The 27,889-nt window shown below is 48.7% G+C and overlaps 1 protein-coding gene across 4 annotated transcripts; it reads left to right on the top strand.

Moving 5' to 3' along the window:
• Positions 1–122: 122 nt before the first annotated feature.
• IL21R (interleukin 21 receptor) lies at positions 123–27,889 on the top strand. Of its 4 annotated transcripts, XM_055709022.1 has the most exons (10): positions 123–6,382; positions 10,352–10,451; positions 15,356–15,430; positions 18,473–18,578; positions 19,059–19,255; positions 20,642–20,793; positions 21,195–21,372; positions 22,545–22,641; positions 23,413–23,494; positions 26,543–27,889. In XM_055709022.1, exons 3-10 carry the CDS (start codon positions 15,376–15,378, stop codon positions 27,434–27,436), a joined length of 1,761 nt encoding a protein of 586 aa, XP_055564997.1. In that variant the 5' UTR covers positions 123–6,382; positions 10,352–10,451; positions 15,356–15,375; the 3' UTR covers positions 27,437–27,889. The 4 variants fall into 4 exon arrangements, with proteins under 4 accessions (XP_055564997.1, XP_014139040.1, XP_055564998.1 ...); XM_014283565.3 differs by lacking the exon at positions 10,352–10,451; XM_055709023.1 differs by lacking the exon at positions 123–6,382 and having other exon boundaries at positions 6,909–10,451; positions 22,548–22,641.

Raw genomic sequence — 27,889 nt, 5'->3', positions numbered from 1 at the left:
TTAGTTTCTTATTACGTAGAAGCAAGCAGAGTTACTCCATACTTCTACAACTGTAAATGGAACCAGGCATTTCTAAGTAGTGTTTTCCCAGGAAGTTTGTACAGTTTATGGTCAGCCTCCCTAAAGTGATGGAGCATTTTCTCAGGTTCTTGTGCAGTCAGAATGGGAATTATGCCTGTAGCTTTAAGGCAGCATATACTTCTTGTTGGATAATTGTTCCAAAAGTTTTACTCGTGAGTCTGAACTTTTCTAGGGCATTATCTTCTATTTTGGTACAGTAAATAACACCCTAGTATGCTGGCAGTGGCACAAAATAGTTACGAACTGTTAAGGAACTTTATGCATGTTCTCATTATTTCAAAAACCTTATTTGCAATGCCATTCATAAGGAAAGAAACAATGGTGCTAAGCGCAGAAACTGGTCTAAAGTGTTTTGTCAGTAAGAATTTTTGTACTGCAGATCTCATCAAAGTTCAGGTTGGCCAAGTGGTAGAGGTATCTATGCATCAATTTTGCATTGGTAAAAAGGTATATAAGCCCTGGAAGGAGACTTGCAGTGAAGTGTCTGTATTCAAAATGTGGTAGTTTACATTTGTATAGGCACTGGTTTGTAGCTTGCTCACTAAGGTGGTTAGATTCACTGTTTGTAGTAAGGTGCTGATGAACATGTTATTTATTTGTTTTTAATGAAAATATTAATTTGAATTTTATTTTCAGTCAGGTGAGGTTGAATTCTATCAGAAATACTCATTCTTTGCATGAGGACAGTCACTGCTGTAGTTAACATCAGCACAGATTCGGTGAAGTGGGAGGGCTGTGAGGCAGACAGGCGAAGAGGCTTTTCAAGACCCATCAACCAAACCCACACTGAAATGGTGGAACAGGAAGATGCACAGAGGCCATAGTCTGCCTTATGAGTAAGCTGACTCACTTCCCTAAATCCAAAGTGAAGTTTAAGCAAAATCACACACCTAGTTATTGCAGCTACCCGGAATGGGTTACTCGCTGTTTACTGTAGTAGTAATGGGGCTGTGAAGGGACGTGCAGGGGACATCAGTGATGCTTTCTTCCCCTTCTGCTTCTTGCACTTTCTCTTGTGCTCTGTGAAATCCTCCTGGAAGGCTTGCACTTGGCTGGAGCAGCCAGTCTGGAGAGGTCTGCTCAGGCCGGATTGGAAAGCTATTTGCTGCAGCACTTCTCTGCTGAGCCCCAGCTTCATTCTGCCTTCCTCTGGCTTTGTTTCTTCTATGCAGCTATGCCCTCCTGTCTGCTTGCTTCTGTTGGCCAGCTGGCTGTGCATGGGTATTCTTCCCCTTCTCTTCTTCCAGTATTTCTCTGGTGAAATCAAACTGCAACTCTTTGAGAAAGAGGACCCCTGTTCCTATGCCTTTGCATAACCAGAACTGGCGATACACACCAGGGCTGGCTGGGCGGCTGGCCAGCTCTCCCCCTGCCCTGTGACAGGCGTGATGTATGACTGCAGTGGGAGCTAGGGTCACGTTCCGTCCTCCACTTTTACTGTCCGTAGCTGTTGCCAGACTATAAAACACAGGTAGGTTTCACATGACAGGTTTCTGGCCTAAGATGATGATCTGCCCGGAGTGTGCGGGAGTTCTGATTGTGGGCTGGCTCCAGGACTGCCAGCCAGGTGTGCCGGCCCCAGCCTGGGCTTGCAAAGGTGCTTCCCCTCCTGAGAGGGGAACTTCATTCCTGAAGGCTGGGACCTGCCAAGTGTATCCTTTTAGCTAGCAGAGGGCTCCTACCAGGACAGAGAATTACTGATTGTAGTAAGTGTATTTTCAGTGTCTTTCAGTTTGTTTTGTAAGACTGCAGTGCAAGTGGAGGCTTGTGCCAGGTTTTAGCTTAGTTACAGTGCCACTTACTGCTTGTTCACTCTGCCTCCACATCTTTCTCACCTGGCTGCCTACCAGGTATTGGCAACCTGACTCACTGAGTGAAATGGGTTCCTGAGAAAAGCGGGTGTATTCCTAGTTCAGGAGAAGGTAGTTGTGATACACTGATTTTGCTTTGCAGAGAATGCCACAGCCTTGCTGGTTTTTTCTTTCTCTTCCTGAACAGTGTTGGCACCTTGGAAATATGCACGTGTGGAACAGCAAAAGCCTATCAGGTACGAGGCTTGTCATTACCTGTGGAAAACTAACAATAACCATGAGACGAGGGTGAGACTAGTATGGAACAGGAGCTTGAGGGATGTGGCGTCAAGTTCTTGTGGGTAGGGACAAGTTAATTTAGGGGGAAGGAGGAGTCGGCTTTTTAAATAACTTGTCTCTACATCTTTCTTTGCAGCCCTGCATTGTTGAGGCAGGGTGCTAGGATGTCCAAGTGCATATCAATCACGAGCTACAAACTTTATCTAAGAAAACAAGTTCTTTTAGGTGTTGCATTCTAACAGCAACATGGCCAAAGGAACAAAGGGTGAAGGAACCAAATGGAGGGGTTGTGACTTCCAAAACCCTGGTCCCTAGTGTTTACCTCTGACCATGGAATTATGTGACAAAACTCCATAGTGAACAGAGACTGTGAGGACAGCTGGCTTTCTCCTAGCCATGGCTTTTCTGTAGGTAACTCCTTAGGGAGCATGATTTGTGCAGTTTGTGTTCCAGCTCTGACAGAGGGGCTTCCAGTGTGTAATTTTGTATACAGTTGCTTTCACAAAGAACAGGTGGTTTTGACCAGTTCTCAGGGGGTTGTGCCCATGCAGTGTGCAGGCGTGTGCATGCACATATGCACACACATACGTATACCATTTCCACCTCTGCAGATTGCTGAGTATCAGGTCTGCCCCAGGCTCCCACATGGTGATGTATCACAATTGCACATTACCCGGAATTTTTATTTTTTTACCACGTTGTTATGACTAAGGCAGCCATGTCATGCCGTCAGCTTTTCATCGGATGCTGCAGCCATGGCACAGCCCTCGTGGCCCCTCTGACTAAACTGTGGTGACAAGGTCAGAAGCCAAGCAACAGCTCAGCATGAACTGGCTGACAGCCTGCAGGACTATGGTCTCTCAAAGCAGATTGCTCCCAAAGCAAAGGACAAAAATAGCCAAATGAGGAGGAGGGCACTTACTAGGTACCTTGCTAACACACTTAAAGCTAAACCTTACTAAATTGCGATGCCTCGGTGTGTTTTCCCAAAGCACCTAGTAACAGCCATCAGCAGCACCACTGGTTTGTTAAGTTGTGACTTCTCATTCCTTTGACAAGCTGAGAAAGCAATGTTGAGAGGAACTTTACACCTCTGCAGTACTCTGGCCAAAGGTGCTTGGTTCTGTTTGTCCCTTGTGCTGTCCTGCTTGCATCATGTCCCTTCTGTGGCTTTCTACAACATGGAAATTTCCACATAGCCACCTCTGTCCCTCCAGCAAGACTGCAAGATGAAAGAGAAGAAAAACTGGCTGCAGCCCTGGGTGAAGAGTGAGGAACTGACTTGTGGCATATTTAGCTGCCTAAAGGGGAGGAGCAGCTGTTTTCTTCTTTTACTCTTAGCCAAATACTTCCTATAAAACTCTGACCGTCTGTGTAGGAGACTTTTAAGTTCTGTATTCTGAATGCAGAGGGGGAACTAATGGCAGAGGTTGGTGCGGTACCAGCCTGTGACCTGCAGCCTGTCTTTGATAGAGCGATGACTGTGCTAGACCTGCCCCAGTCCATGGAGTGTGGCAGGTGCCTGAAGGAGCTCCTCTCCCAGTTCAGTGATGGACCAGCCGCTCCCATGGTCCTGGCTGTGCTCCATGGTGTAAGAGCAGGGCGCTCACGGCAGCATGGTGTTTGTCCTCTGCTTGAAGGTTACAGAGTCAGTGCCTTTATGCATCACTGGGACTTTCCTACTTGCTGCTGTTTACCCAGCTCTTAGACATGGGGAATTTGCCATAAGCTGAAGAGTCTGAGTTTGGCTGCTTTTCCCCAGCTCAGCCACTGCTGGTTTCACTTGCAGTGAGCCACCCACACAGCAGCAAGATATATAACAGGGTGAGAAAGCGTGGGACTGCCTTCTTGGGGTAGAATTTCCACAACTGGCTCGGGGTTGTAACCAGTCCCTGGCTCTTGATGCTCCAAAGAGTTGCTGTGAGAACCAGGTCTGCACTGGCTGTGGTTGGCCATGAAGTTCATGCTCTTGGCCCTGGGTGAGCAGCCAGCAGAGGCCTCGGGGAGCTGCTCAGGCAGGCTCATGCCATGCATTCACTGACCAGTGCATGTGTCTGGCAGGCTCTGGGCCTGAAGGTCATGTAGGGCAGTTCATTGCTGGGTGGTCTGCTCCCCCACTGCCTAGCTGAGGCACTCCACAGGCATGTAGGATGCTCTGGCACAACCCGAGGGAGGCCACGGAGCCATCAAGTGCCTTGTTTCCTCCACAAAGGCTCAACCCATAGTTGAGCATGTGCTACCTATTCCGTGGCCTCATTCTGTGCTGTGCTGGGCCCCTGTGACAGACACCATCTGTTTGCTAACCTGACAGAAGCATCAGGGGTTCCTCCCTCTTCTGGCTAGGCCCCCTTTGCTGTTCTTGTGACTTGTCTTAAAAACCTCCAGCTGCGCTCCCCAGTGTAAAGGACCAACACATTCAGCTGCTGTCCGTGTTGTCTCTATCTTGTGCATTACCTGCTGTTTTAACTTCTTGCTGCTTGGGCACATCACTTCCCAACTTCTGCACATGCACAGTGACAGGATAAGGAGTGTGGAAACCATGCTCTGTAGGGCTGGTCACAGAAGGCAACCAAAGATGCAGGCAGCTTCCTCATTTGAGCATGAGCCTCACACCACAACCAAAGCCACCGTGGAGCATGGAATCCCCCGGCCCCTACATTTTGTAGGAACGACCTTCAGACTCCTCCTCTTGTTGCTGAGTGCTGTAAATATTTACCAGTGCTGATTTGGATGCAGATACACTGATGTGACACAATTTCATTGCATTAGTCCCTGTGCTCTACTGGAGCTAATAACCCCATGTTTTGGCCTTTTTAGCCTCAAAAAAAAGTTCCTGCCTTCTGCCACCTTACAATGAACTCTTACCAGTATCAGGAAAGCCACAGCTTCACAAAACTTGGACTGTCCCAAGAAAGTCTTGTAAAACTTTTTCGTTTCTCTATGCAGAAATGTATTTTGAATTTTTGAAAACATTGGTTACTTTGGAGCAATCTGTTTCCATGAAAATCCTGTTTATCCCCAGCACTGTTAATAAGCCCCATGATATTGCAAGGTGCTTCTCATAACTTTTGCTTGTTTGTCCATCCTGCCTTTTCTCCTGAAGACACAGTACATCCCTGCTAGTGACATGAGAAGCCACTAACTGTGGTAGGACTTTGTGTCCTGTAGGTCTGGGATGGAGCCAGCAATGCTGCTGGGGTCTTCGGTCTGCCACGCAGTCATCTCCTGCAGCTCCCTGCTTGCCACGTGGAAGCAGCATGCGGTGCAAGCTGTTAGCTTTTGCTTTGAAACTGCATCCACAGTCAGAGACTGAAAACGGCTAGCATGTTTCTCACCCTACTAGAGATGCCAGAAGCTGTCCAAGGCCCACTCAGTTGCGGCACCCAGCACCAGGTGTGGAAGGCCTGCTGGAAAACTTGTGGCCTGGTAGCAGGGATGGGATGTGGTGATCATTGACAGCTGTGGTAAAACAAAAGATCTAGGAGACTCGGGTGAGGCTCTTGCCATAAATAGCTGTATGCCAGCAGCAGAGCTCTGGTGTCGGTGCATCCCTGCGAGCAGAGATCTGAGGACCAGCTGATGGATGTTGGCTCGAAGTGGGTGGGTTTCTGCCAACCTGCATGAAAGGAGCAGGGAGTTCTGTCAGCACTGCTGGCTGAGGTGAGCGCTGTGCTTGCTGACTGTGCACAGTCAGTGCTCTTTGGAAGTGTAAATGCAAAAGATGTGACCTGGGACCAGTTTGAGAATGGCTGTGGTAGGGGAGGATGAGGCGCATCAGCTGAAGAGACAAGAAAAGGCTGATGCTTAGTTTGTGAAGCTGCAGGAACCCAGCTGTGAGGCAGGGCTCTGACAGACATGGAGGGAGAGTACTGCCCACGGGCTATCCAAAGAGGTCTAGGCTCTCAGAGGAGGGCTATGTGGAGGCTGTCTTGGGGAGGAGTGTGCTTTCCTATGGGCTGGATGTATACAGTGCAGTGAGGCATGTGGGGAGATGCTCAGGGCATGTTTTGCATGGTGCAGATGAGGTTGGTGGGTTTGAGCCTGAGGAGAGCTGTAGGTTTCTGTTCCAGATTGGCAGGGTGAGTTCAGAAGCACAGTCATTCCTGTTTCTGTTTACCAGCGTGTGTCTGGTGATTTCCTAAGAGAAGATACGAGCCTCTGTGCGGTCCCCTCCATGTGAGCAAGACATACACAGTCACAGCTCTGTGAAGGTAAGCCCTTTTCCTCTGGTGGGAGCCAATGTGATGTCCTCCTGCTGCAGCATTCATTAAGAATGGGTTCAGACTTGAGGTGTATCAGGGAAAACAAGAGGCTGAGCCCATTGTTGCTTGCTACAAAGAGATAACTAGCAAAGGGGAAAGGGAGGCAGGAGGGCAGGGTGCTGGGGTCTCTGTGGCTGGCACTCAGTATTTCCCAGACCAAAAGCACTGAACTCCCTCCGCAGCACCCTGTGTCAGCTCACAGGCTGCCAGCCTGGTGGGCTTTGTTATTTTTCAGCCACCTGCTTTGCTGACTAACACCTTGGCTTTCTGCCTGGCTCATTCATATTTTACCCCATTTCCTGAGCTTTGAGGTGGTTTCTTCTATTGCTTTCCCTTCCAGCAGAACACTTACTTGTGTCTCAGCTGTTCCTTTGCCATTTTTTACTCATTACTTATTGTAATGTATGATTATCTTCTTCCTATATGTCACCAGCCAGTAAAGATGCCTTTGACCCTAGCATTATACCAGGTCTGTATCTTTAACGATGCTGAGAATATTGTTTTAATTCCATTGTGACAGGAAGAAAATACAGAGGTCGTACTGTTTTTGTGGGGTTTTTTCCCCCACATCATGAACTTGATAACTGCAAATGTCACCAATTCTCTCTTCTAGAGAAATGAATTTTCAGCTCCAATTGTTATTTCCTCTGTGTGTCTTTATTCTTACTGATAAATAAATACAGATATAGCCCTTCTTCCAGTCATGGAAAAATGCATTTGGATCATCAGTAACCTTAGCAGAATGTACCAAGCCTTCCCTGGTGTGCTTGTTACACTTGCTGCTTGGTGAATGTTGCCACTGCAGACTGGGCTGAGATTATATCTGGATGAAAGTAGTTGCCTCTTACCTCTAATCAATGTAAATCCATGTCAGTGGAACTGCCTCGGGTCTCCAAGTGCTTTTCCTTGGGGGCTGAATTCAGCTGCCCTGAAGTGCCAGGGAATCTTGGGTGTGGAGGAGTCGGTGCCCCACACAGCACAGAGTAGCTGTAGAGCTCTGTGCTGTTGGGGGGGTCACTGCATGCTGAACCCACCTTGCTTGGCTCCATGCAGGTGTATCTACGTAGTGTGCTCCAGGTGGCAATGAGTGTCAGGGGTGCTAGAGATCCTGCATGTGTGTCCTACATCACGGCTCTTCCCAAACTATGTGTGGTGGGCACGGTCCCTCTCAGTCCCCAAGAGAGAACTGGTGGGTCACACTGCGCTGGCCTTCCCAGGACTGACGAGCTGGGAGTATGTTAAGCATTTGCTCTGCAGGGACAAGACTACTTGTGGCTCTTCCCATTGCAGCACTCGCACAGTTTTGCATACGCGCATGCGTAGGCACAGTGCTAGGTGACAGAAGAGAGTCAATTACTGAGTCTCCACACATCAATGCATAATGAGCTGTCCCAGCCTTCTGTCAGGCCCTGAATGCTTCCCTTGGATTCGCCAACAGCGAGCGTCACAGCAAGTGTACACACCTGAATTCTGTCAGTCAGCGCAGGATAAACTTTCTTCAATTAGAATTAAGTATCTTAGGAGCTCTGACTGCCACTGCTGCCCTCTCTTGGAGCTTGTTACCGACCTTCAGTCCTACCTCGCGTTCCTTGTCTCTGTACAGTAAACGCCTCCATGCCCCTGACTCACCCTCGAAAAACGGATGTTTTGGACCATCGAGGCCGGGGCAGGCAGCTCTGGACCACACTTGCCAGGTAGTGGCTGGTAACTGGGATGGCCCTGTGCTGGTTGTGCACTGCTGTAACGTGCATGGAGAAGATCCCGTTGGCCCAACAGCCATTCCTCACCGTGTTTGGAGCAGTCTCTGAGAGAGACTAGCTCTTCCTTCCGCACACTTTGTGGACAACTTACAGGCACGGTGCCAGGCCCAAGCTTCCTGAAAATACTTGTCTGAGCTGATGCTTCTTGTGGGTTGTGGAGGTTGTCACTGTTGGGTGCGGTGTGGGACAGCACAGGGTCTGTTAGGCTGAGCAGCTAAGCTAGACATTTCCCAGGGAGTTGTAATATCTTTTGTGAGGGTAGCAGGCCAGGCCAGCGGTGTAGCTTTTGCTCCATAGTTACTCAGGGCTCTGCAAGGTGTGCTAGCACCATTATTTGTGCAGAGGAAGGAGGGAAGGAGCAGCATGTGTGATCGGTCCAAAGAGTGGTAGTCTGGCAGGCATGAGCTACACTACTTTAAAAACGTGATAATACGCATTTGATATAACAGAGCTAATTTTTAAAGCAAGATTACTGGTGGTACTCTAAGACCAACTGCTTTATAAATTTAAACATATTGCGCCTAAATGCATGTTCTTCTCAAACTTAACTCATTAAAAATGAAAAATTGCTTGTTGCACTGTTTTCTGTATAGCTGCTTAGCCTGCAGTTGTTCTCTGTTACTATCCTTTTGTTGTATATTAACTGAATCCCACGTTAGCTTTTTTAATAGTTTTGATTTAGACCTGCTGGCCTGCTTTATGGCCCAGAATACGTACAGCCTTTTATAAAAAATCTGGCATGTTTTGTAAAAAATTTGGCAACCTCCTGGGAACATCCCCTGACATATCGACACCTCGCCTTGTTTCTGTCTGCATACCAGCACAGAAGTTGGAGCTGCTCCCTTTTCCCCATGGCTGCGTATTCATTGCTCTAGACTGGGATCAGCAGCCTTTTAAGTCTGGATTTCTCCTTTTCAAACAGATGTTATGTATACTGGAAGCAGTAAGCTCATGATTATTTTTTTTTAAATATCTTATCAGTACATGACAGACAGACAGCTGCTACTGCTGAATATGGAGCTGGGACCTTCTGTCCTGAGCATCTTCTGACAGTCTTATGCTCTCTGTGGCCTGTGATTGTCCTTGCCTACATGAAAGGCGAGATATATTTTGTTCTATAACTACGGTAAAAACGTATTGTACTTGGACTGACCAGCTGTGACTCTACCCTACCTGTAATTTCCCTTACAGCTGCCTGAGGAGCCCTGAGGTTGGGTCGGGGCTGGCTGCTGCAGGCTGTGCGGCCGCAGCTGGGTGATGCTGTGCTGTGCCGAGACCCTGCCCCTCCTCTTGCGGTGCAGGGGGTAGGGGCAGCGGGCTCTGCAGCTCAGCAGGTCTCGGGGCTGAACACAGCTCACCTTCCTGCACCCAGCTGCTTTGTGCCCGCTTCACTGCTGCCATCTCTGTGGGTTATTCCAGCTCCTTGTTCTTTTCCCTCCCACCACCACGCCATACTGGGTGTGCCAAGTCCCCTCCATCGTGCTGGTCCTTTCCCTCTTGCCCAGGAGCACAAGGAGCATGCTCTGGGCTCCTTGCAGCCCCTTGTAAGGTACATGGAGGTGAGATGACCTACCCTCCCTTGGCTCAGCCTTGCGATCTGCGGAGCCCCGGCACAGACACAAGCTGCAGGTGTGAGCTCAGGGTAGGGGTGAGTCCCTCTGCGGAGCCAGACCACCTCCCTGCCTGCAGGCCGAGGCTGGTGCTGTTGCCCTGGTCCCGAGGGCCATTCTGGGGGCCAGGGGAAGCAGAGCACAGTGGTACTTGACTGTCTCTGATGTGGTACACACTGAACTATATAGTTAGGCTTAACCATTTATTGCCTTGACACTGATGTCTCCCCACTGCAAGGCTCTAACTCCACCAGCCTCGCTATGACCTTTTAGAGCTGAGGCTTGTGAGTTTTTATTGTCTCTCCCACTTTTTTCTCGCATGAAAGTAAGAGAGCAGAGCAATACAGTAATAAATGTTGTGTGGGTGTTTGGACCCGAAGTCATTGCCTCCTCTGCTCACCACATCCTTCTATCAGCACAGTAATACCGATACAGTGGTGACGTCAACCCCCATTTATCACTGTGTATTCCAATACGCTACAGCCCTTCACTGTGCACAAGCAGGCTTTACTCTTACTCAGTGCTGATGAGACCCACCTGCTTTCCAGCTCCTGTTCATGCAGTGTCTGCAGTCACAGCAATGATTTAAACAGGCCAGCCATAGAAGTGTTGGAGGGCTGAAAAGCACAGCTGAAAGGACAGAGCAAGGTAATGCCAATGTTTCCACCAACTTTCCCTGCTGCCAGTTTGTTACTGCTTCATAGCTGTGACTAAATATTTCTTATAGCTGATGTGGCCCATGTGCCCCTGCTGTCATTGCTATTGGCCTCTACTGGGCAGCTAGAGAATCCCGTCTCCCTGTTGCTTTAGCTTTGTGATTAGATGGCAGTGTACATTGATGATGAATTTTTTTCAAGAAGGCGGCTTGGTTTTGCATGTAACTGGTGGAGTGAGGGACTTCCGCTCTTTTTTGCTTGGGTGTAGCTATGACATTTATTTTCTCATGCTTGGAAATACCAGAATTTTTTAAATTTAAACTGAGTTCTTAATTAGGGGGTGGGGGTGGGGGCATGTGTGTGTGAAAGTTTAGCTTAGACCACATCCATCTTTGGCAGCTTATAGCACCATATTTCCGGATCCTTAACAAAAATAATCTTCATAAACGTCTGTGTCTCTATTGGTCCTATTTCCTATTCTCTGGTGTATTAAAACCTTGTAGCATCATTTTCATGTGCATGTCTATGTGAATGGCTAATCCACTTCATTACTGTGCCATCATACGCTGTTCCCTAGGATACTACAGGGTTTGCAGCAGTGGTGCCTAGCAGCTGCACAATGCTTGGACTTTTATAAGAATTAAGTAACTGTGTTTCAAGTATGCCCGAAGCTGTCTCAGAGTCCCCGTTTCACAGACAGAAATTGAACGAGGTAGTAGAAAGGATTTTTCTAATGCCAGACAGGGAATAAGTTCCTGCCTCTGCTCATTGCCCACTGCCATTCTTCCCTCCAAGTGAGCAATCACAGGAGCAGGGTGCTGACAGGTGGAAGCCGATGAGAAGGGTGCAACAGATGGAGAGATGCAGGAAAGGTAGGGGGTCTTAATCATACACTGGGATTGAGGCTTGTGGAGGGCCTGATTGGAGGAAGTTTCAGAACAGGGGCTGCTATACATCTCTCTGAAGCTATGAGTTCTTCTAGTCATCAAAGACCATGGAGACACTGCTGCAGAGCTGTATCATTCCCAGTTCTTCTGCATGCACATCCATGTCTTGTTGTGATGTCCTGGAGCACAGCCCGGTCAGACACACATCATACTGACGCTTTCTCTGTGCTCGCAGAGGTAGCAGTCCTTCCCCACCACCTGAGGTAGGAGAACTGCATAAGAAGTGAAGGAGATAAGTGTTGGAGTGATCAGTGGGCACTGGCAGGGGTAAGAGGTGGGACAGTGGAGTCCCAAGTGAGGAAGTATTGTCGCCTTGCTTCACCTAAGTTAGCAGATCCTACTACTTTTCTATCTTATTTTTGCTACTGTGCTGTTATTCAGGAAACTTCCTTCTAGATCACAATCTTGTTATGTTAACCTTTCTCCAGTGTGTAATGGCAGCCTCTGAAATCTCCATGAGGCGTCTTCCCGATGAGCTACTACCCAAGCTTGACCTTTCCCTGTTCAATCTTTCTGTCCCTTTGAATTGATGGTACTATCCTCTGAGCAGAGGAAGGCGACTAGGGAAGGCACTTTAACGAAACCACAGTCCAGTAGCTAAAAGCAGCAAAGACTTTCCTTGCATTGCTCTGTCCATTTAGGCATGAATGGGGGTAAAAGTGAGGGAGCTACAGAAATACCGTGAACATGAAACGGTGGGGGCACTGCCAGTCGGTCTTCAGAGCTCTCTGAGGGCCCAGCCCTTCCTTTGCTGAAGAAGAGGCAGCGAGTCTCCTTTCTTGGCCTTACAGGGTGGCCGACAGTGGAGCGTGACCACAGTGCTTCTGCAGCAGAGCACGGTGCTGATGGCACCACCCGCCCCGCAGCCCGGAGCGTGTGCAGGGGCTACAGCTGGTGCCAGGGCAGGGGGGCCTGAGGAAGGACAGCAGCCACCCTGGGGACTGTGTGCTCTCTCAGGGTGGGAACAGGCAGCAACAGGGCAGGTCGCTGGCATCCTGAGCTGGGGGACCCCTGGATATTCTAAGCCCAGAGACAATACATTCTCAGTACTTCACAGGGAGAAGGACGATTTCAAAAAGCATGAATCATGTCCCCAGGACGAGTGACCTGTAGGACCCAGTGGCCAGTTCATTCAGCATAGCTCTTCTGTTAAATGTGCTGCAAGGAACAGGGCCCTTGATGCTAGGAAGTCATGAGCAAATGCAGCGTCAGGAGCCTGCCCGTCTCGAGGACATCTGTTTCCATGGCGCAGTCAGTCTTGGTGTGAAGTTGGGTGAGCAGAGTTCGGTTGGCAGGGTGTCAGGTCCCTTCCTCAAAGGAGTGAGAATTTGGAGAAGAGCCGTGGAAGGACAAGTGGGAGCACAAGGTGGGGTTGGACAGTGGACTGTGTCTTGGGAATCAGGAACTGCACCACCAGGAGTGGTAATGATGACGGTTAGCATACAGAGAAAACTTGGAGAACTGGGAGCAGAGGCGTCAAGAAAAGCTGCTTCCTCAAGGAAGCGTATGATGCAGAAAGAAGGGCTGGAGTGAGGGGAAAGAGAATTTCTGTCCTGCCACTCGCAGTAGTGTGAGGGAGAGTAGCAGAATGCCTGGGGCTCGTTGAGCTGCAGCATGCACTGCGTCTGCAGGGAAAGATTGGCAGGAAAGGAGGGGCAGCAGCAGCATGGCTGCTCCCACCGCAGGGCTGAGGTGCTGCAGCCATGAGGTGTTTGTAGCACCTCCTGAGCGAGCCTTGCTGATCTCATCTGGATACTGTGGTGCCTTGAGAGCAAGTCTCTGAGCTCACATGGAGCTGCAGGGGCTTTTTGGTGGCTGCTAAATTTATTTTGCTTTCATTATTTGAGTAAGCCTGGGAAATTTTCAAATAGCACAAATACTCCCCATGTGGGAGAGGCCTCACTGGCATTCTGTCTGCTGAGTGACTGGATGTTTGTTGCTGGTGGTGGCAGAGGAGGCACAGGCACCCCAGGACCTGGGTCCTGCACCCAGGTCGGGGCAACCACCAGTATCAAGATAGGCTGGGGGATGAAGGAATTGAGAGCAGCCCTGCAGGGAAGGACTTGGGATGCTGGTGGATGAAAAGCTGGACATGGACAATGTGCACTTGCAGCACAGAAAGCCAACCGTATCCTGGGCTGCATCACTAGAAGCGTGGCCAGCAGGTCAAGGGTGGTGATTCTGCCCCTCTGCTCCACTCTGGTGAGACTCCACCTGGAGTACTGCATCCAGCTCTGGGGCCCTCAGTACAGGAAAGACATGGACCTGTTGGAGTGAGTCCAAAGGAGGCCATGAAGATGACAGAGGGCTGGAGCATATCTCCTATGAGGAAAGGCTGAGAGAGTTGGGGTGGCTCAACCTGGAGCAGAGAAGTATCTGGGGAGACCTTGGAGGAGCTTCCAGTACCTAAAGGGGGCTTATAAGAAAGATGGGGACAGGCTTTTTAGTAGGGCCTGTTGTGATAGGACAAGGGGTAATGGTTTTAAACTAACAGAGGGTAGATTCAGACTAGGTATGAGGAAGAATTTTTTTATGAAGGTGGTGAAACACTGGAATAGGTTGCTCAGAGAGGTAGGTGTTCCATACCCCATCCCTGGAGGTTGGACAGGGCTCTGAGCAACCTGATCTGGCTGAAGATGCCCCTGCTCATTGCAGGGCAGTTGGACTAGATTAGTCCACTTAAAGGTGCCTTCCAACCCAAACAATTCAATATCTGCACCAGGTCCTGCCAGGAGTTCTGGGTATCTTTTGGTGGCTGCAGCATGCTGCCCAGTCTTCACCTATACAACTTTCAGAGATGCCTCTGTGCCATCTAGTGCAGGGGTTTTTGCAGAGCTCGGGCTCTGCAGAGACACTCTTGTGTGTCCAATCACTGGCAGTGTTGCTGCTCTGTGTGGCACGTGGGCCTTCCCTGCTGTCTGTGCATCCTTGCAACTTGCTGCCAACAGAAACAAGTCCCAAAACCAATGCAGGTTGCTTCTCCAAAGTCTTGTTCCCGGGCAGCCTAGCCCATTCCAGAGTAGCTTGAGAAAACAGTGCTGAAATCTGTACTGGGTATCAACAGCCAGTACTCTGCAGTGACCTCATTTTAAGTCTTTCTGTGGACATCTGTGTGTTTCTGTAAATGTTAAATACTGTGAAAACACAGCCTTACTGTGTTGTGTGGCTTGAGGATCTGGTCTTGGAGCAGATGCTGTGGGCTGAGCAATCATTTGTATGTGATTCTGTTTCCTCATATTGTTGTAAACATTCCGCTGTCCTCTTCTCTGAAGACTTTCCTGTAGGTTCTCTTCACCAAACTGCATCATGAGAGCCTTCCCCTGAAGTGAGTGCTGTACACTCTCTTCTCTGCCACATGGGAGGCTGTTATTTTTTCGTCTGGTGTGCCTTCCTGGAGTTGCTTAACTAGATGCTCCATGCTTGTTTGACCATGGGTAGGCCAAATCAATGAGTTCTCACAAGCCTTACTCATACAGACCCACAGTGACAGTCAGACTGTATTTGACTAATTCACTGTACAGATGTTCAAGCCGCAGCAATGTCACTTCTCCTAGTTGCAAGCCATTTCTAGTTGCAGGAAACCAATGAAGAAAAAATGGGTTTGTACTTAACCCAAGTGCCTTCCTGTTGCATGGATAGACTGAGGCTGCAGCCACTTTTCTGCTTTCTCTGTGCACATGCCACTGGAAAGGAGTAGAGATTTCACTGGCCTGGTTCATGGCCAGCTGGCAGGGCTGTTGGTCATCCCCTCCCTTAGCCCGTGGGAGTAGCTGAGATGACTTGCCTAAATTAGGCACTTTACTTTTAGATATTTAAATGAAAGCAAGATTGATTCCACCTCAGCCTTCAACACATGAGTAGGTGGCTGAGCTGAACTTTTAGTTGGTTTTTTGGGTTCCTTTTAAGGTGGGTTTTGTTGTTTGTTTGGCTTTTTTTTTTTTTTCCCCAGGGCATCCAGTCTGAACCAACATGAGGAACAAACTGTGGCTCCAGAGTATTTCCTTCTTCCTTTTATTCCAGTGCAGTAAGTTCCCATATATCCCTTCCTGCCGTACACCCACATGATTTGTCTTGGTGGCCATTGGCACAGGCTGAGATGTGCATGGCACGAGGCTGCCATGGGACAGCAAGCACGAGATGGGGTACCAGGGGAGAGGGTTCCATGGGATAATAAGTTATGGCAGAGGCTCCACGGGCAGGATGCAGATGCATCTGGCTCCGCAGATGCATCAGGCTCTGCAGATGCAAGAAGATAACGCAGGTGGGCAGAGCTCACCCAGACTGCATACCACTCCAGGGAGCAGCACCAGTGGGGAGGGTGCAGAGGCAGTGCCTGCCTTGCATTGAAATGTCTCTCATTGACATTATAGTAGGATTTCCTCCCCAACCCCTCACCCCCTAAAAAAGACCACCCCACCTTTGCCATAGGGAAGGTTGTGGTGGCCAAGACCAGGATATCCCCAGGTCTTATGGCCACTGTTGGCAGGACAGCCAGGGACAGTGGAGCCCTTTAGTGCAGCTCTGTGCTGTGCCATCACTCCCCCGTTCCTGCTGGTTCCAAGCCACTGTGCAAGCTGCAGCTGACTCAGAGCTGACTTTCTGAACAGGTCAGCTGGACAGAAAAAGACATTGACAACAGTGTCTACAAAGAACAGGTGCAAGTTTAGCGTTTTGCATGCTGCTTCTAGGCAGAGCATTGGACCTGCTCCAAACCTAAATAGCAGCAAAGAACAATTCAGAGTTGTGTCTTCCTGCTGTACAGGATCATTGTGATGTCTGGTGTGAATTTTGTGTAACACAAGCCAGGGAATTACCCTGTACTAATTTCAGTGTGGACCAAACTAAATCTTACTGTTAGTAGTATTTGATTTTTGTTTCTGAAGCTGCCAAGGATGGACAAATCATCCTAGATCTAACGGGGCTTAGGACAATTAATTATTCCCTTCCCAGTAAAAAACTGTCCTCTTCTTAACTTTGTTAACAGATTCTTGCCCAAAGCTGCCCACTTGCAGCTTACCAGCTAGCTAGGAAGAGCAGTCCATTTGACTGATCGACATAACAGTGTAGAAGAATGCTAATTAGGGATACTTCTTAGCTTATCGGTACTTGCTGCGCTCTCTAAAGGAAAGCAATTTTTTGTAGGAGAGGAAAGTTAGGCTAAGGGAGAAAAAGTATGTTGTTCAGGACACTGGAACAAACCATGCTTGTACCAGGGCTCCCAGAGGAGCCTACTGAGGGCTCCCAGAGGAGCCTACTGAGGGCTCAAAATGAAAAGTTAAAACTTCATGAAAACTGTAGAACAAAATTCTGAAGTCAGTGTGAAACAAAAAAGTCAAAATGAAACAAAGTGACAACGACATAATTTGAATCACTTACAGTTTAATAAAGCCTGTGTACACCCTTGGGGCCAGCCCATCGCAAGCATCCCCAAATTTCTTCTGTTGCCATCCTGACCCTGCGGGGGTCTGGTATGCAAACTTGAGTGTTGCCCAGCACTCACACAGGGAGGGCAGCCTGTGCTCTGGTGCAACAGGCCAAGGAAGAAACTTTTGTGATGAGTGAACTCAGTGGCAAAAGTTGGACTTCATTTTCCTTTGAACTTACTCTGGCCTGGAATAAGGTGGCACCCTCCATGGGACATGCCTGTTGTGCCCTGTAACTGTAAACAAAGAGGCAACTTGTTTGTGAGGACTGTCATTTGATCTGGACAGCAGAACAGGTGTTTCTGGTCCATCAGTACTTACACTGCCTGCATTCCATGGTGATGGTTGTTCTCTGCATCGACGTTTGGCTTTAACTGTAAATAATCAGGCACAGCGGTTGTTGAGCACATCACACAGGCCTGCTTTTATCTTATGCAAACAACTCTTCATAACACCAAGTACGTTCAGCAAAGGGAAGGTAGGAAGCAGGGAGTGCAGCTTCTCTAACCAGACAAGCGGCAGAATGACAAAGGGAGGTGAACTCACAACGTGGTGGTTAGCATCACAGGGTTTGGGTGCCTGATGGCTGTGAACTAGTGTGTGCCTGTCAGGCTGGGGGCAGTAGTAGGGGATGACCCATGCTTGATCTGAGCATGGATGTAACAACCCTGAGATCTTCCCCTCGACGATGACAATTGTATACGTACACGTAAAGAGATGAATAGTCACTGCAGTACGCATTGTTTGCAGCAGCATGGCACGCTGCATCTCCTACAGGCCTGCCTTTCCCCCTCAGTTTTTCCTGGTGCAGTAGCGGTGGCTCTGGTCAGCCCAAGATGCTGTCAGGAGAGGACTCGCCAATGCAGGCGTTTCTGGCTCCACTGCTGTCTTCCCTGCCTTGAAATCCAGGGGGATAACTTGTGTGTGTTATGCACAGAACAACAGTGCTTTTGTGCAGCACATACCAGATACTGATATGTGATCAGCGCTCCTGCAGGACCATTAGAAGAGCGTAAATGCTGCTTTGTGATCACTTTCAAATTAGCTGATTTTCAGACCCACAAATGTAAATTCTACAATTGCCTCTCAAGTTCTCCTTAGAAGTCTGTTTCAGTTTAAGCAATTAATAAATTGTGCCTGTCATTTTGGTATCAGGATGATTTATGGAAATTATAGTAACTACAATTTTTTTTTTTTTTTTTTTTTTTTGCCAAAATTCCATGAAAAGCATATTCTGAGCCTCTGGAGCTGGACATGAAAAGCGTTGATGCTGCAGATATCAGCTGTAGAAAATAATAAGCAGAGGGAATGGTAAAGAAATTACTAAAATACCACTTTTTTAAATGCACAAAGTGCCACATAGATGTCGTAAAGTGAAAACTAGACTCACAAAGAACAGTACTCAGCTTAGGAAATGGTATCATTGAAATGTATAAATATGCTACTGTTTCTGATGGGGTAATCATGCCTCTTTTATGTGCTACGTAAACTATGACTCTTGCAGAAATAATACATCACTCTGCTGTAGTGACTGTGTAAGAGGGGACAGAGATAAATTTGAAAATCCAGCCACAGTTTGGGCATTGCCTGGTATTTTGGCGCGCTGGAGATTGATACTGTGTTTTCTCTTTTCAAACCTACAGCTACGCGTTGTGAAAACCTCACTTGTTTTGTGGACTATGTACAGACCCTGTCCTGCATCCTGAGGAATGACTTGGGTGCCAGTTTGTTTAACCTCACTGCAACATGGTACGTCTCAGCAGGTTTCCCTCAGCAAAGGATCCCTGGTTCCCGTGTCCATGGCCCGCTACACACCCTGGCTCCCTCAGCATTGTTTTCTCACCCGCCCTGGGAATACCTTGTCCCTTGTTGCTATTAATGATGGAGTTTCACTCGTGCCTGCTGGCAGGGCTCATGCAGCTTGTCCAAGCCTCTCCTGGCTGCTGTTGTGCCCCAGCAAGGTAGTGGGTTCAGGTGGGCTGCACGGCCCTGGGGAGCACCTTTCCTTCCTACAGACACTTCAGCGTACCTTTCCTGCTTCTCTCAAAGATGCTAAGCTGAGCAAATAGCAGGAAAAAAACCCGTATGTCAAAGTTCAAAGATAATTTTTTATTTGAACATGTTGCCTCTCTTTCTTATTAATTTCTGTGCCTGGTGGTTCAGCCACAGATTAGTCCAACTACAGCATGTGATAGATGTGGACTTGTTTGTTTGTTTTGGTGGGTTTAGGGTTCCCGAGGAAGATCCAGAAAATACTGTGGCTGCCTGCAGTCTCCTGCAGTTGTCTAGGAACAGCAGTCACACCCAGTACATGTGCACTGTGGACATGACTGAACTCCCGGCAGATACAAAGGTGCAGGTGGATGCTACAGAGACAGCTGATAGGCAACGCATGATTTCCAAAGGCTTTTTTATGGCAGAGAACAGTAAGTACAAAACTGGTGGATTTGGTAAATACTGTCCAACCTTATGTCTGTCTGTTAGGATAGCCTGGGCAAGGAGTGAGCGTGGCAGCTGGTGGTGGGGTGCTGTGTTTGGTGTGCACCCCTCTGCACAGAGCACTGTGCTGTATTGTTGCCATTGTAAATGACAGAAACATTTCTGCTTGAGGCTGAGCTTAGAGCTCACTTGGCCCCAGCCTTTTTGTGGGGAAATTCCTTTTCCCCATGAAGCAGTAGGTGATAAATTTACACCTTAGGCCAGTCTCATGCCTCCCCTATGCAAGTGTTTGTTCTTGGCTAGAATCTAAAGGGCAGGAGGAATTGCTTTAATTGCAAATGCCACAAATGTACTCACAGCAGTCCCAGGAGGCTCTTGCAGTGATTGCCTAAACCAACATGACATTGTTGTGGGTGGTGCAAGGTGTTCCAGACACAATGGAGGTGGCAGTTCCCTGTTCTGGGGCAATTCCTAACCATTTCTCCTGCATGACAGGAAGGCTGAGTGCAATCATATAGCTGACTTGGTGGAACGCGGGTGCGTTCTGAGTTGTGCAGCAAACTGAAGAAAAGGGATGGTTAGCCCAGCACACAGGTACCATGTAGGTGTATGAAAAAGTATTTTTCTACTTCTGAAATTCTGCTTTCTGATTCTTCTGAAATTAGTGTCATCTTTTTGACAAATGCCATAATGTTTCAAGAAAGCCCCTTGCCCCCCTGACAGACTATACATTGGGTAGTGGTGCTTTGCATGTCTTCCAGATGTCCCCTTGCAGAGATGCAGAGGCATCATAGCTCACTGACGGACCCTGCAGACTAGCACTGGAGTTCGGGCATTACTGCTTCTTGATATAAGAAAACACCCTTCAGGGGACACAGCAGCCTGCCTTTTAGGCACTTACAACACAGGGTTTTGCACTGGATTTATGTAGCGTCCACTAGCCTCAGCTTTTTCTGATGTCTTTGTTAACACTGAGGGGTATTTCCCCAACTGTGGAAGTGACCGTGACTACACACGTCCTCCTATGCCATGAAAAGAACAAGGTGCTCTACTCTTCACATCTCCCAGGAGGTATTAGCCCCTTGTGCTATCTTCTCCTGCTTCTTAGGTGATGAGGAGGTTCAGAGACAGGCAGAAGGCACATTCAGAGAAATGTGGGCCTGACTTCGCTGTGCTGCTGAGGTGTGAGGTTCTGTGCACGGCTCAGGACTGCTCGGTCTGAGAGGCGGGAATGCTGTGGACATTCCTACACAGGAGGGCCCACCCCTGCCAGGGCAGCTTTGCTCTCTACTCACTCTGCATTGCTAGTACCGTGCTGGGCCACCTCTTGTGTGCAGTAACGTCATGAAGGGTAACACCATCCTGTCTTCCAGTCAAACCACAGCCCCCGTTCAATCTGACTGCTGTGTTCTCAGAAGGTTACAATATTTCTTGGGAAACAATCTACCAGAACTCTCCTTTCTACTTTTTGAATGAAGAGCTGGAATATCAGCTGCGTTACAAGAGAAGGACCGACACCTGGGAGGTGAGTGAGATGTCAGTTTATCATCAAGTAGGATGTGCTAGCAAAGAGGAGGCCAGCATAACCAGAACAGGAGCGCTGGGGAAAAGAAGGGGTTTTGTGGCTTAGAAAAGGTGTCTCTTTGCTTGCCTGGACTAAAAACAGGCAAAAGTGAAACAAGAATTGAGAAGCAGAAGCTGTTTGGAGAAATGCTAGATCCTGCAGGGAAGGCTGGTAGTTCCTTTGCTTCTCATACTGCCCTGCAGGGAAGGATCCCCAGGGCCCGGTGCAGTTACTGACCAGCCAGAGCATGGCCTCGCAGAAACAGCATGAAAGCAGAGGCGATTACTTTGCAGGGCTCCTCACTGTGCAGCAGTGAGGGTAGTCACTCCAGCCCTGAGTGTCTGGTGTTTAATCATTCACAGACTCAGAAGACTAAAGCTGTCCATGAAGACAAACGGACACTGGTGATCCTGCCTTGGGAATTCCAGGCGAACACTGAGTATGAGTTCCAAGTGAGAGCCAGACCCCGAGAAGACACTGGCTACCATGGGTTTTGGAGTGAATGGAGTCCTCCACTGACACTGAAAACCAGCCCTGCCGGTACTTGCTACCAGCTCTCCTTGCCCTTTCAGTTGGTCTGATGTCAGAGAATGCTTCTAGAACTCTATTCAAATCTAATTAATTAGCACAAATTCTAAATAGTCTAGTGAAGGCAGGCATGTTTGGCTTGCTTACGGAGTATGTAGTCCCAGGCCTGGGCTGACAGGTGCTGTCTGTATTGACCTTCTCACTGTGCTGCAAAGGCCACTGTACGGCACGGGTCACGGGAGGAGGATCTGGTGGGGTGGCTATAGGTTTGGGTGCCTCAGCAGGCGTGCAGCCTCTAGCTTCCTTCGCAGTGTCCAGGGTCCTGCTTGTAGCTTTCAGAAATGGGGAAGATGCAGTAAAGGTGCCTCCACTACTGGGGTTTAGTATTGCCTTCAGCTGAGGGGGTGGGGATGCTGCTCTGAGGGCTACATTCCGTGTCTGGGTTCTGATGGCTGGCCATGCTGGGCATGGGCATCAGGTTTGGTAGCCACCACTCCCACTCCACAGGGAGTGCACAGTACCTTGTGCACAAACATGCACCCGTGCTTGTCATGATGGAACAGAGGTCATGAAAATAGGGAGTCTTTTTTTCAAAGAGAGCAGGACGGGATGACTGTGGTCAATGTTAGCAGCATGTGCTGAACTTCCCTGCTCTCGCTGATCTGCAGCCCAAACTGAAGTATTATGTGGTGCTGTGGCCACAGGGTCAGGCTCCATTCGCTAATGGTTATCTGAGTTCCAGGTCTCGAAGGTGCTCCCTTCCACCACAGGCAGAGAGCAGCCAACAAGCGCTCATGTAATCAACACCTTTTCTTCACACATCTCTGGCCAGCTGCACTCTCTTTTCACTTCACGGCTCATCTGTGGAGGTGTCCCTAAACCAGGAGTCAGAAACACCAGGGGTCTGTGTCAGGGAGCTGTCTTGCCCCAAGCACGTTGGCTGTCAGTCTGTGGTACAGCCAGCCCATAAGGGCAGCTGATGTGCTGCTCCTTTCATTGATTCAGTCTTCTCCAAGCGTCCTCATTCAGACCTCATGTCTGCAGTGCTGGGCCCCAGGTGACAGTCTCAGTGTCCCCAGGAGAAAGTCTGGGGTAGAAATTGAGGGTACCTTCTCACCATTTCTTGCTTATTGACCCGGATAGAAATGCGAGGTGAGCCTGAATGACCTTGTCTCTTTCTCCAGCAGTGACACAGACAGCAAGCATGGGATGGATGCTGCTGTTTGGTGTTGTTGTGGCGATCACTGTCTCAATCACAACCTTTCTGGCCAAACAGCGGAGGTAAGAATGCTTCAGGAAGCTGGAGAAAATGCTTCTATTCTGTCTTGCTAAAGATGGGATGTTCGCATGCACCCTTCTTTGCAACTTGTATATCCATACACAGACCCAGCTGTGGGCCTGTGAGGGCCACCAAAGCATGGTCTCCAGCTGGGGCACTGCCAAGAGCACCTTGCTCTTCTCTGGGGTTCTGCTGCCGCTCAGCTGGCTCGGACAAGGCAATGGCATCTGGGGACTGAGCAGGGGCCACCCAGCCTCCTTGGGCTGTTCTCCTGGTCCTGGCTCTGCAGTTGCCACATGGGAGGAGTAGCCAGGGATGGCCTGCCCCTTTCCAAAGCTGGCACAGGCCCCTCTACACTGGCTGGGGGCTTGTCTCCTTTCACAGAGGAGCACGCCAGCCTGGTGCAGCAACGGGGCTGGTGCACCCCTCATCCACAGAAGTGCACAGGGCAGCATTCTGGCCCTTAGGGGAAAATGCACTTCCAGCACTTGGTGCTTTTCCAGGAAGGAAAAAATTAGAATCCCTTTCCTTAGTGTGAATATTGTGCACACAAGTCCTGAGGGCTGTGGCCCCACCTCCAGCGAGGCTCACAAGAAAGGCCATCAGACAGCTCTGACAGCACAAGGCATCCTTGGATCCTCAGCTCCTTGCTAATTTGAGAGGCCAGCGAGGCTGGGCAGGTGATTTCAGCTGCCTGAATTGGATCTGGAGATGCCTTGCTTTCCATCTGTAATGTGCGCTTAACCCCAAAGCCTTTCTCTTTTCTCCTCCAGCTTATGGAAGAAGATGACTTGCATCCCAGACCCTGCTCCCTTTTTCAAACCTCTTTACCTGGTACATAATGGAGATTTCAAGGTATAAATGGGCTACACGAGCAAGTGGAGCACATGACCAAGTTAAACTAAAGGGCCCGTCATGCTGTCCTGGACAAGGGATTCTCGTTAGTGCAGTGGGAGGGGGAATCTATCTCAAGGGAATTCCAGACAGCTCCAGATATAAGGACCAGAACTCCCCAGTGTCTATTCTGTGCCACAAAGGCCTTTATGTCACATCTGTGCTGCGTATTGCCTGTAGGTGCTGTCTCAGTGGGTGAGCTGAGCTCATATGTGATCTGTGAAGCCTGGGAACCTGAAGGCAGTGGACAAAGGGATACCAGAACAGTAACTGGGTATTTTTCCAAAGCTCCAGTCCCATGTTGCCATCAAGGCCGTGGAGTAGACTTCATTATAGAGCCAGATTTCCCACTCCAGCCTCTGCATTGACACAAGCTCAACATTAAGGCTTGTAGTCCTCTCTGAAGAGTCACTCATACAGATGATAGCTGTGCATATCGTCCTGGACAGATGGATGGAGCTTTGGGGGCAAATAAGTGCTGTGTGATAGTACTGTGCTTCCCTAGGAAGGAAGTGTCTTTGATTAACTGCCTAGCCCTCCCAAATTCTCTTCTCACTTAACACCAGCCAAGCTTGCTCATGTGGCAAAATGGTTTGCAAAGACTGCAGAGTGTGCTGGATTTCTCAGGATACAAAAGAACGTTGAGCATCCATAAATAATGGTTGTATTAAGCTGAAGAGCATCTCACAACACCGTTATCAAATTGTAAATGTGCTGGCATGTTGGTGCAGACATCACTGCCTCTTGCTGAACAAGTTCCTGGTGTTACAGCAGCACTGGTCAGAGACACTTCAGTGTCTGCTTTTTGTTTCTGCTTTTTCTTTGACCCTCTGGGAGAGGGACACCATCTGGGCCCTAATGATCTTCCTGTACTTTCCCACTGCTGCATGGCTGACATTTGCAGTGAGGTTAAGCAAGCAGTCTTGGATGGATGCCATTCAAGCTGACGCCTGCACTGAGCGTCTCTTCCTTCCTGTGTTCGTCTTTCAGCCCTATTATGGCTTGCCATATCTGCACCAGAGGGGTGCTTGAATCCCCTTGTGAGACAGGTGGCAGTGGTTGCTCTCAGGCAAAGGAACCAGGACCATGTGGACTCGGTGTGGGAATTCCTGAGAGTCACGGGCTAGTGCTGATAGTGGAAGTGAAAGCAGCCTGCGTGCCGAGAGCCATGCCGCTCTCAGGGTGAGGCCATGGGGTTCTCTGGTCTGTGGGAGTTACGTTCCTGCTCATTTCTAGTTAGGTTGTTCAGTGCTGCTGGGAAGGGAATGAGCCTCAGCTGCTAAAGCCAAGTTATTTCTTAAAAAAATTTGCAGATCAAAGCAGCAGTTGCCCACACAGCCACAGCACAAGATGCCGAGGCAAGGGGTGTCAAGAGGATGCAGTGACATCACTAGCATGTGAACAGGCTCGTCATTTTTGGCTAGCAAGAAAGTGATTGATGTAGGGCCCGTTCAACTGCATCAAAGCAAGTGGTTAGGTTATGTCTGTGACAAATGGTCAGCAAATTGCAATAGTAATGCTCTGCAGACAACAGTCCTGGACTGGGTAGGAAGCAGTGAAAATGTTAGAGGAAAAGTTAAGACATAAAAAGTGAAGGGAAAGCAGAGGAAAGTTGTTTACGCTTGTGTGTACATGTGTCTTTAGATTCATGTTGGGTGGGAGTTTGCAAAGAGCAGTCAAGAGGGAGTAGGAAATAGTCTGCCTGCTCAGTTCTAAGAAAGGGATTTCCTGCTGTTTCTTCAAATAGTCTTTTGCCCTTTAGGTGTCTTTCTGTCCATTAGGGCTTTAATAAGTTCTTTGTAGCTTAGTTTAAAAATAAATTAAAATATACTTGCTGCTTCCTGCTGTAATTAAGATTTTTCCATGCTCTGTGTCAGAGGGTAATAAGCTGTGTCAAGTTGTTCGTTTCCCAAATACTTTGCTCATGTCTAGTTATGGTGAGTGCATTTTGGGGCAGGAGGCTGATAAGATTAAGGCTGTGGCAACACCCAGCTCTCATGAAGCACTCTGTCAGAAGCCTTCACACTGTTTATGAAGCTCAGCATTGTTACCTATTTTATATGCAGGAGAAAGTGGTGCACTTAGAAGAGCCTTGGCACAGCCCAGCTGTTAGGCAAGTGTCAGACAGGGAGCAGAACCAAATCTTGAGCCTGTGCTGTGTCCAGCTGCTGGGCTATAGAATCCTCTGGTAGGACTTACTGGCATTCCTTAGTGGCACATGCCTAAAGTTTTCTGTGATCTGGGTGTCTGATTCAGTGACTTCTTCAAAAAGAACAGAAACTTTTACATTGCTCTTAGGTCAGAGATGCCTTTACTTGCAGATATGGCTGAATGCACAAGGCTTGTGATCTAGAGATAATGCATGGCACAGGGCAGAATGTAATACTACTGGTGACACAGAAAGGCAAGATTCAGTATGCGGCACTCCCTAATCACCTGAGCGAGTGTTATCTGCAGCAGGCAGTGGCTACAGCTTTTGGAGGTTCCCATCCCCTGCCTACCCCCCTGCTTCCTTCTTGTCACTGTGAGAGAAAAGGCTGGTATGGGGCAAGGCATACAGAATCCCAGGGAACTGAGGTATGTGATGGAGCAGGGCTATCTGTGTGTTGGCTGGAGATGCAGCACATAAGGAAGGACAATCAGCTTCTCCCCCGGAGAAGCAGTGTCCAAGACAAGAGAGCAGGGACCCTTGGTGGCTTGGGCTGGGACCTCAGACTGATGCACGAAGGAGTGCTGCTGTGGGCACTGGCATTCTTTGCAGCATAAAGAAACCTGCAAAGCCATGCAAACCCCTCAAAGCTAATTATTTTCAATTATTTTGAGTCAGTTCTGCTGCAGCTGCCTGTGTCTGGTAATAGCAGCATCTCATACCCTGCTGTTTTGGAGGAGTCAGAGTTTGACTTTGCCTCTAAAAGCATGAGAACTTTGGTCATTTCTGTGGAGCCTTAATGATAGCAATGATAGAACCTGATTGTACTAATCTCTCTCTCCCTCCGTCCTTTTATGCAGAAGTGGGTTGGTGCCTCACACACAAAAATGACCCTCAATTTCTTTGAATGGGGAATAGTCCTTCCAGAGGTCCTAGAAGTTTACACCGTGCATCCTTCCAACAGTACCTCACAGGAGGAGCTGCGCGAGCTGAAAAAAGATCTGCCTTGCAAGCCCTGTGTGTCTTGCCTAACTACCCCGGGTCAGGATAGCCAGTCCCTGCTGTCTAGCACGAACAGTAGCAGTGTGACTCAGGACCAGTCATACGGGCACTTGTCCATTGACACTGTGACTGTGGCTGATGAATTTACACCTTGTAACTGCCCGTGCAACTGTAACCGTGTGTACAGAGGACATGAGCATACCAGTGAGGAAGATAACAGTGCTGGAGAAACTGGTTACCCCAGGGTTAACGTTGACGATGAAGACAGAAGGACATCCAGTGGCTTGCACCTGGCTGACCTGAGCATGCAGGACAGAATACTTGCTTCAGGCTCTGTGTCCACAGACCACCCGGGGAGTGCAAGTGTCCCAGCCCACCAGCAAGTAGAAGGGGCTTTGGAAGGAGGGGTGGGGAGCATCCTAGAAGCACTTTGCTTGCAGCCTGATCAGTGGGATTTGGAAAACGCAGGTTCCCTACCTTCTCCTGATGGTGAGAGTGTTTCCTACAGTGAAGGCTCCTATGACTTCTTCCCTCACATTGCAAGGCCCGGTGATAGTTACCCGATGATCTGCGTAGATTTGGACACTATTGACAGTGGCTTTGTGGACTCGGACTGCGGGAGTCCAGTTGACTGTGAATTTGAGCAAAACAGTCCTCTTGAGCGGGAGGGGGAAGACTTTCCACGGAGCTACGTCAAGCAGTGGGTCTCCTGTCGCTCTGACAGCCCTGTCAGTGGGACACAGACAAACTAAGGACTTGATGTTGCCTTGCAGAGTGTAGGACCTTTTCCATACTGCGCCAGAAGTGGAGTGTTAGCAAAATTCAAGAGAGAAACAGTTTATTTTATGTAAGCCTTATTGCATACAACTGAAGACTGTTAGGTCCATAGAAATATATGCCTACTTCTATTGCCAGTTATCCTGTTAATGTTTCAAACTTGATGCATGACTGGCTTTTTTTTTTTAGAATTTAAGGTCAAACCCTTTATAATAGCAGAAAAAGCAACTGTACCTTGAAAATTACCCTTTGGCTTATGTAGATGTGCAAATTTTTTGACAGCAACCTTATAAAGAGTACAAAACTTTAAATTATTTTCCCTGGTATTCTCACATGACTTGAGATTTTGGGTGTACGTGGAGTCTTAGAAGCATAACCTGTGGCAAGCATGTTTGTTACATTAAAGTTCCCCTATGCTTTCCAAGCAA

This window comes from Falco cherrug, chromosome 4, assembly GCF_023634085.1.
Source record: "Falco cherrug isolate bFalChe1 chromosome 4, bFalChe1.pri, whole genome shotgun sequence".
Lineage (NCBI taxonomy): Eukaryota > Metazoa > Chordata > Aves > Falconiformes > Falconidae > Falco > Falco cherrug.
The sequence above is the reverse complement of the archived record's forward strand: the minus strand, read 5'-3'. Positions and strand labels throughout refer to the sequence as shown.

What these genes read in the sequence shown, in the direction of transcription:
- IL21R (XM_014283565.3), top strand. Translation starts at nt 15,376, where the DNA reads ATGAGGAACAAACTGTGGCTCCAGAGTATTTCCTTCTTCCTTTTATTC. An exon ending in CTTCCTTTTATTCCAGTGCA is followed by an intron (nt 15,431 to 18,472) that starts GTAAGTTCCCAT and finishes TCAAACCTACAG; the next exon opens with CTACGCGTTGTGAAAACCTC. An exon ending in TACATAATGGAGATTTCAAG is followed by an intron (nt 23,495 to 26,542) that starts GTATAAATGGGC and finishes CCTTTTATGCAG; the next exon opens with AAGTGGGTTGGTGCCTCACA.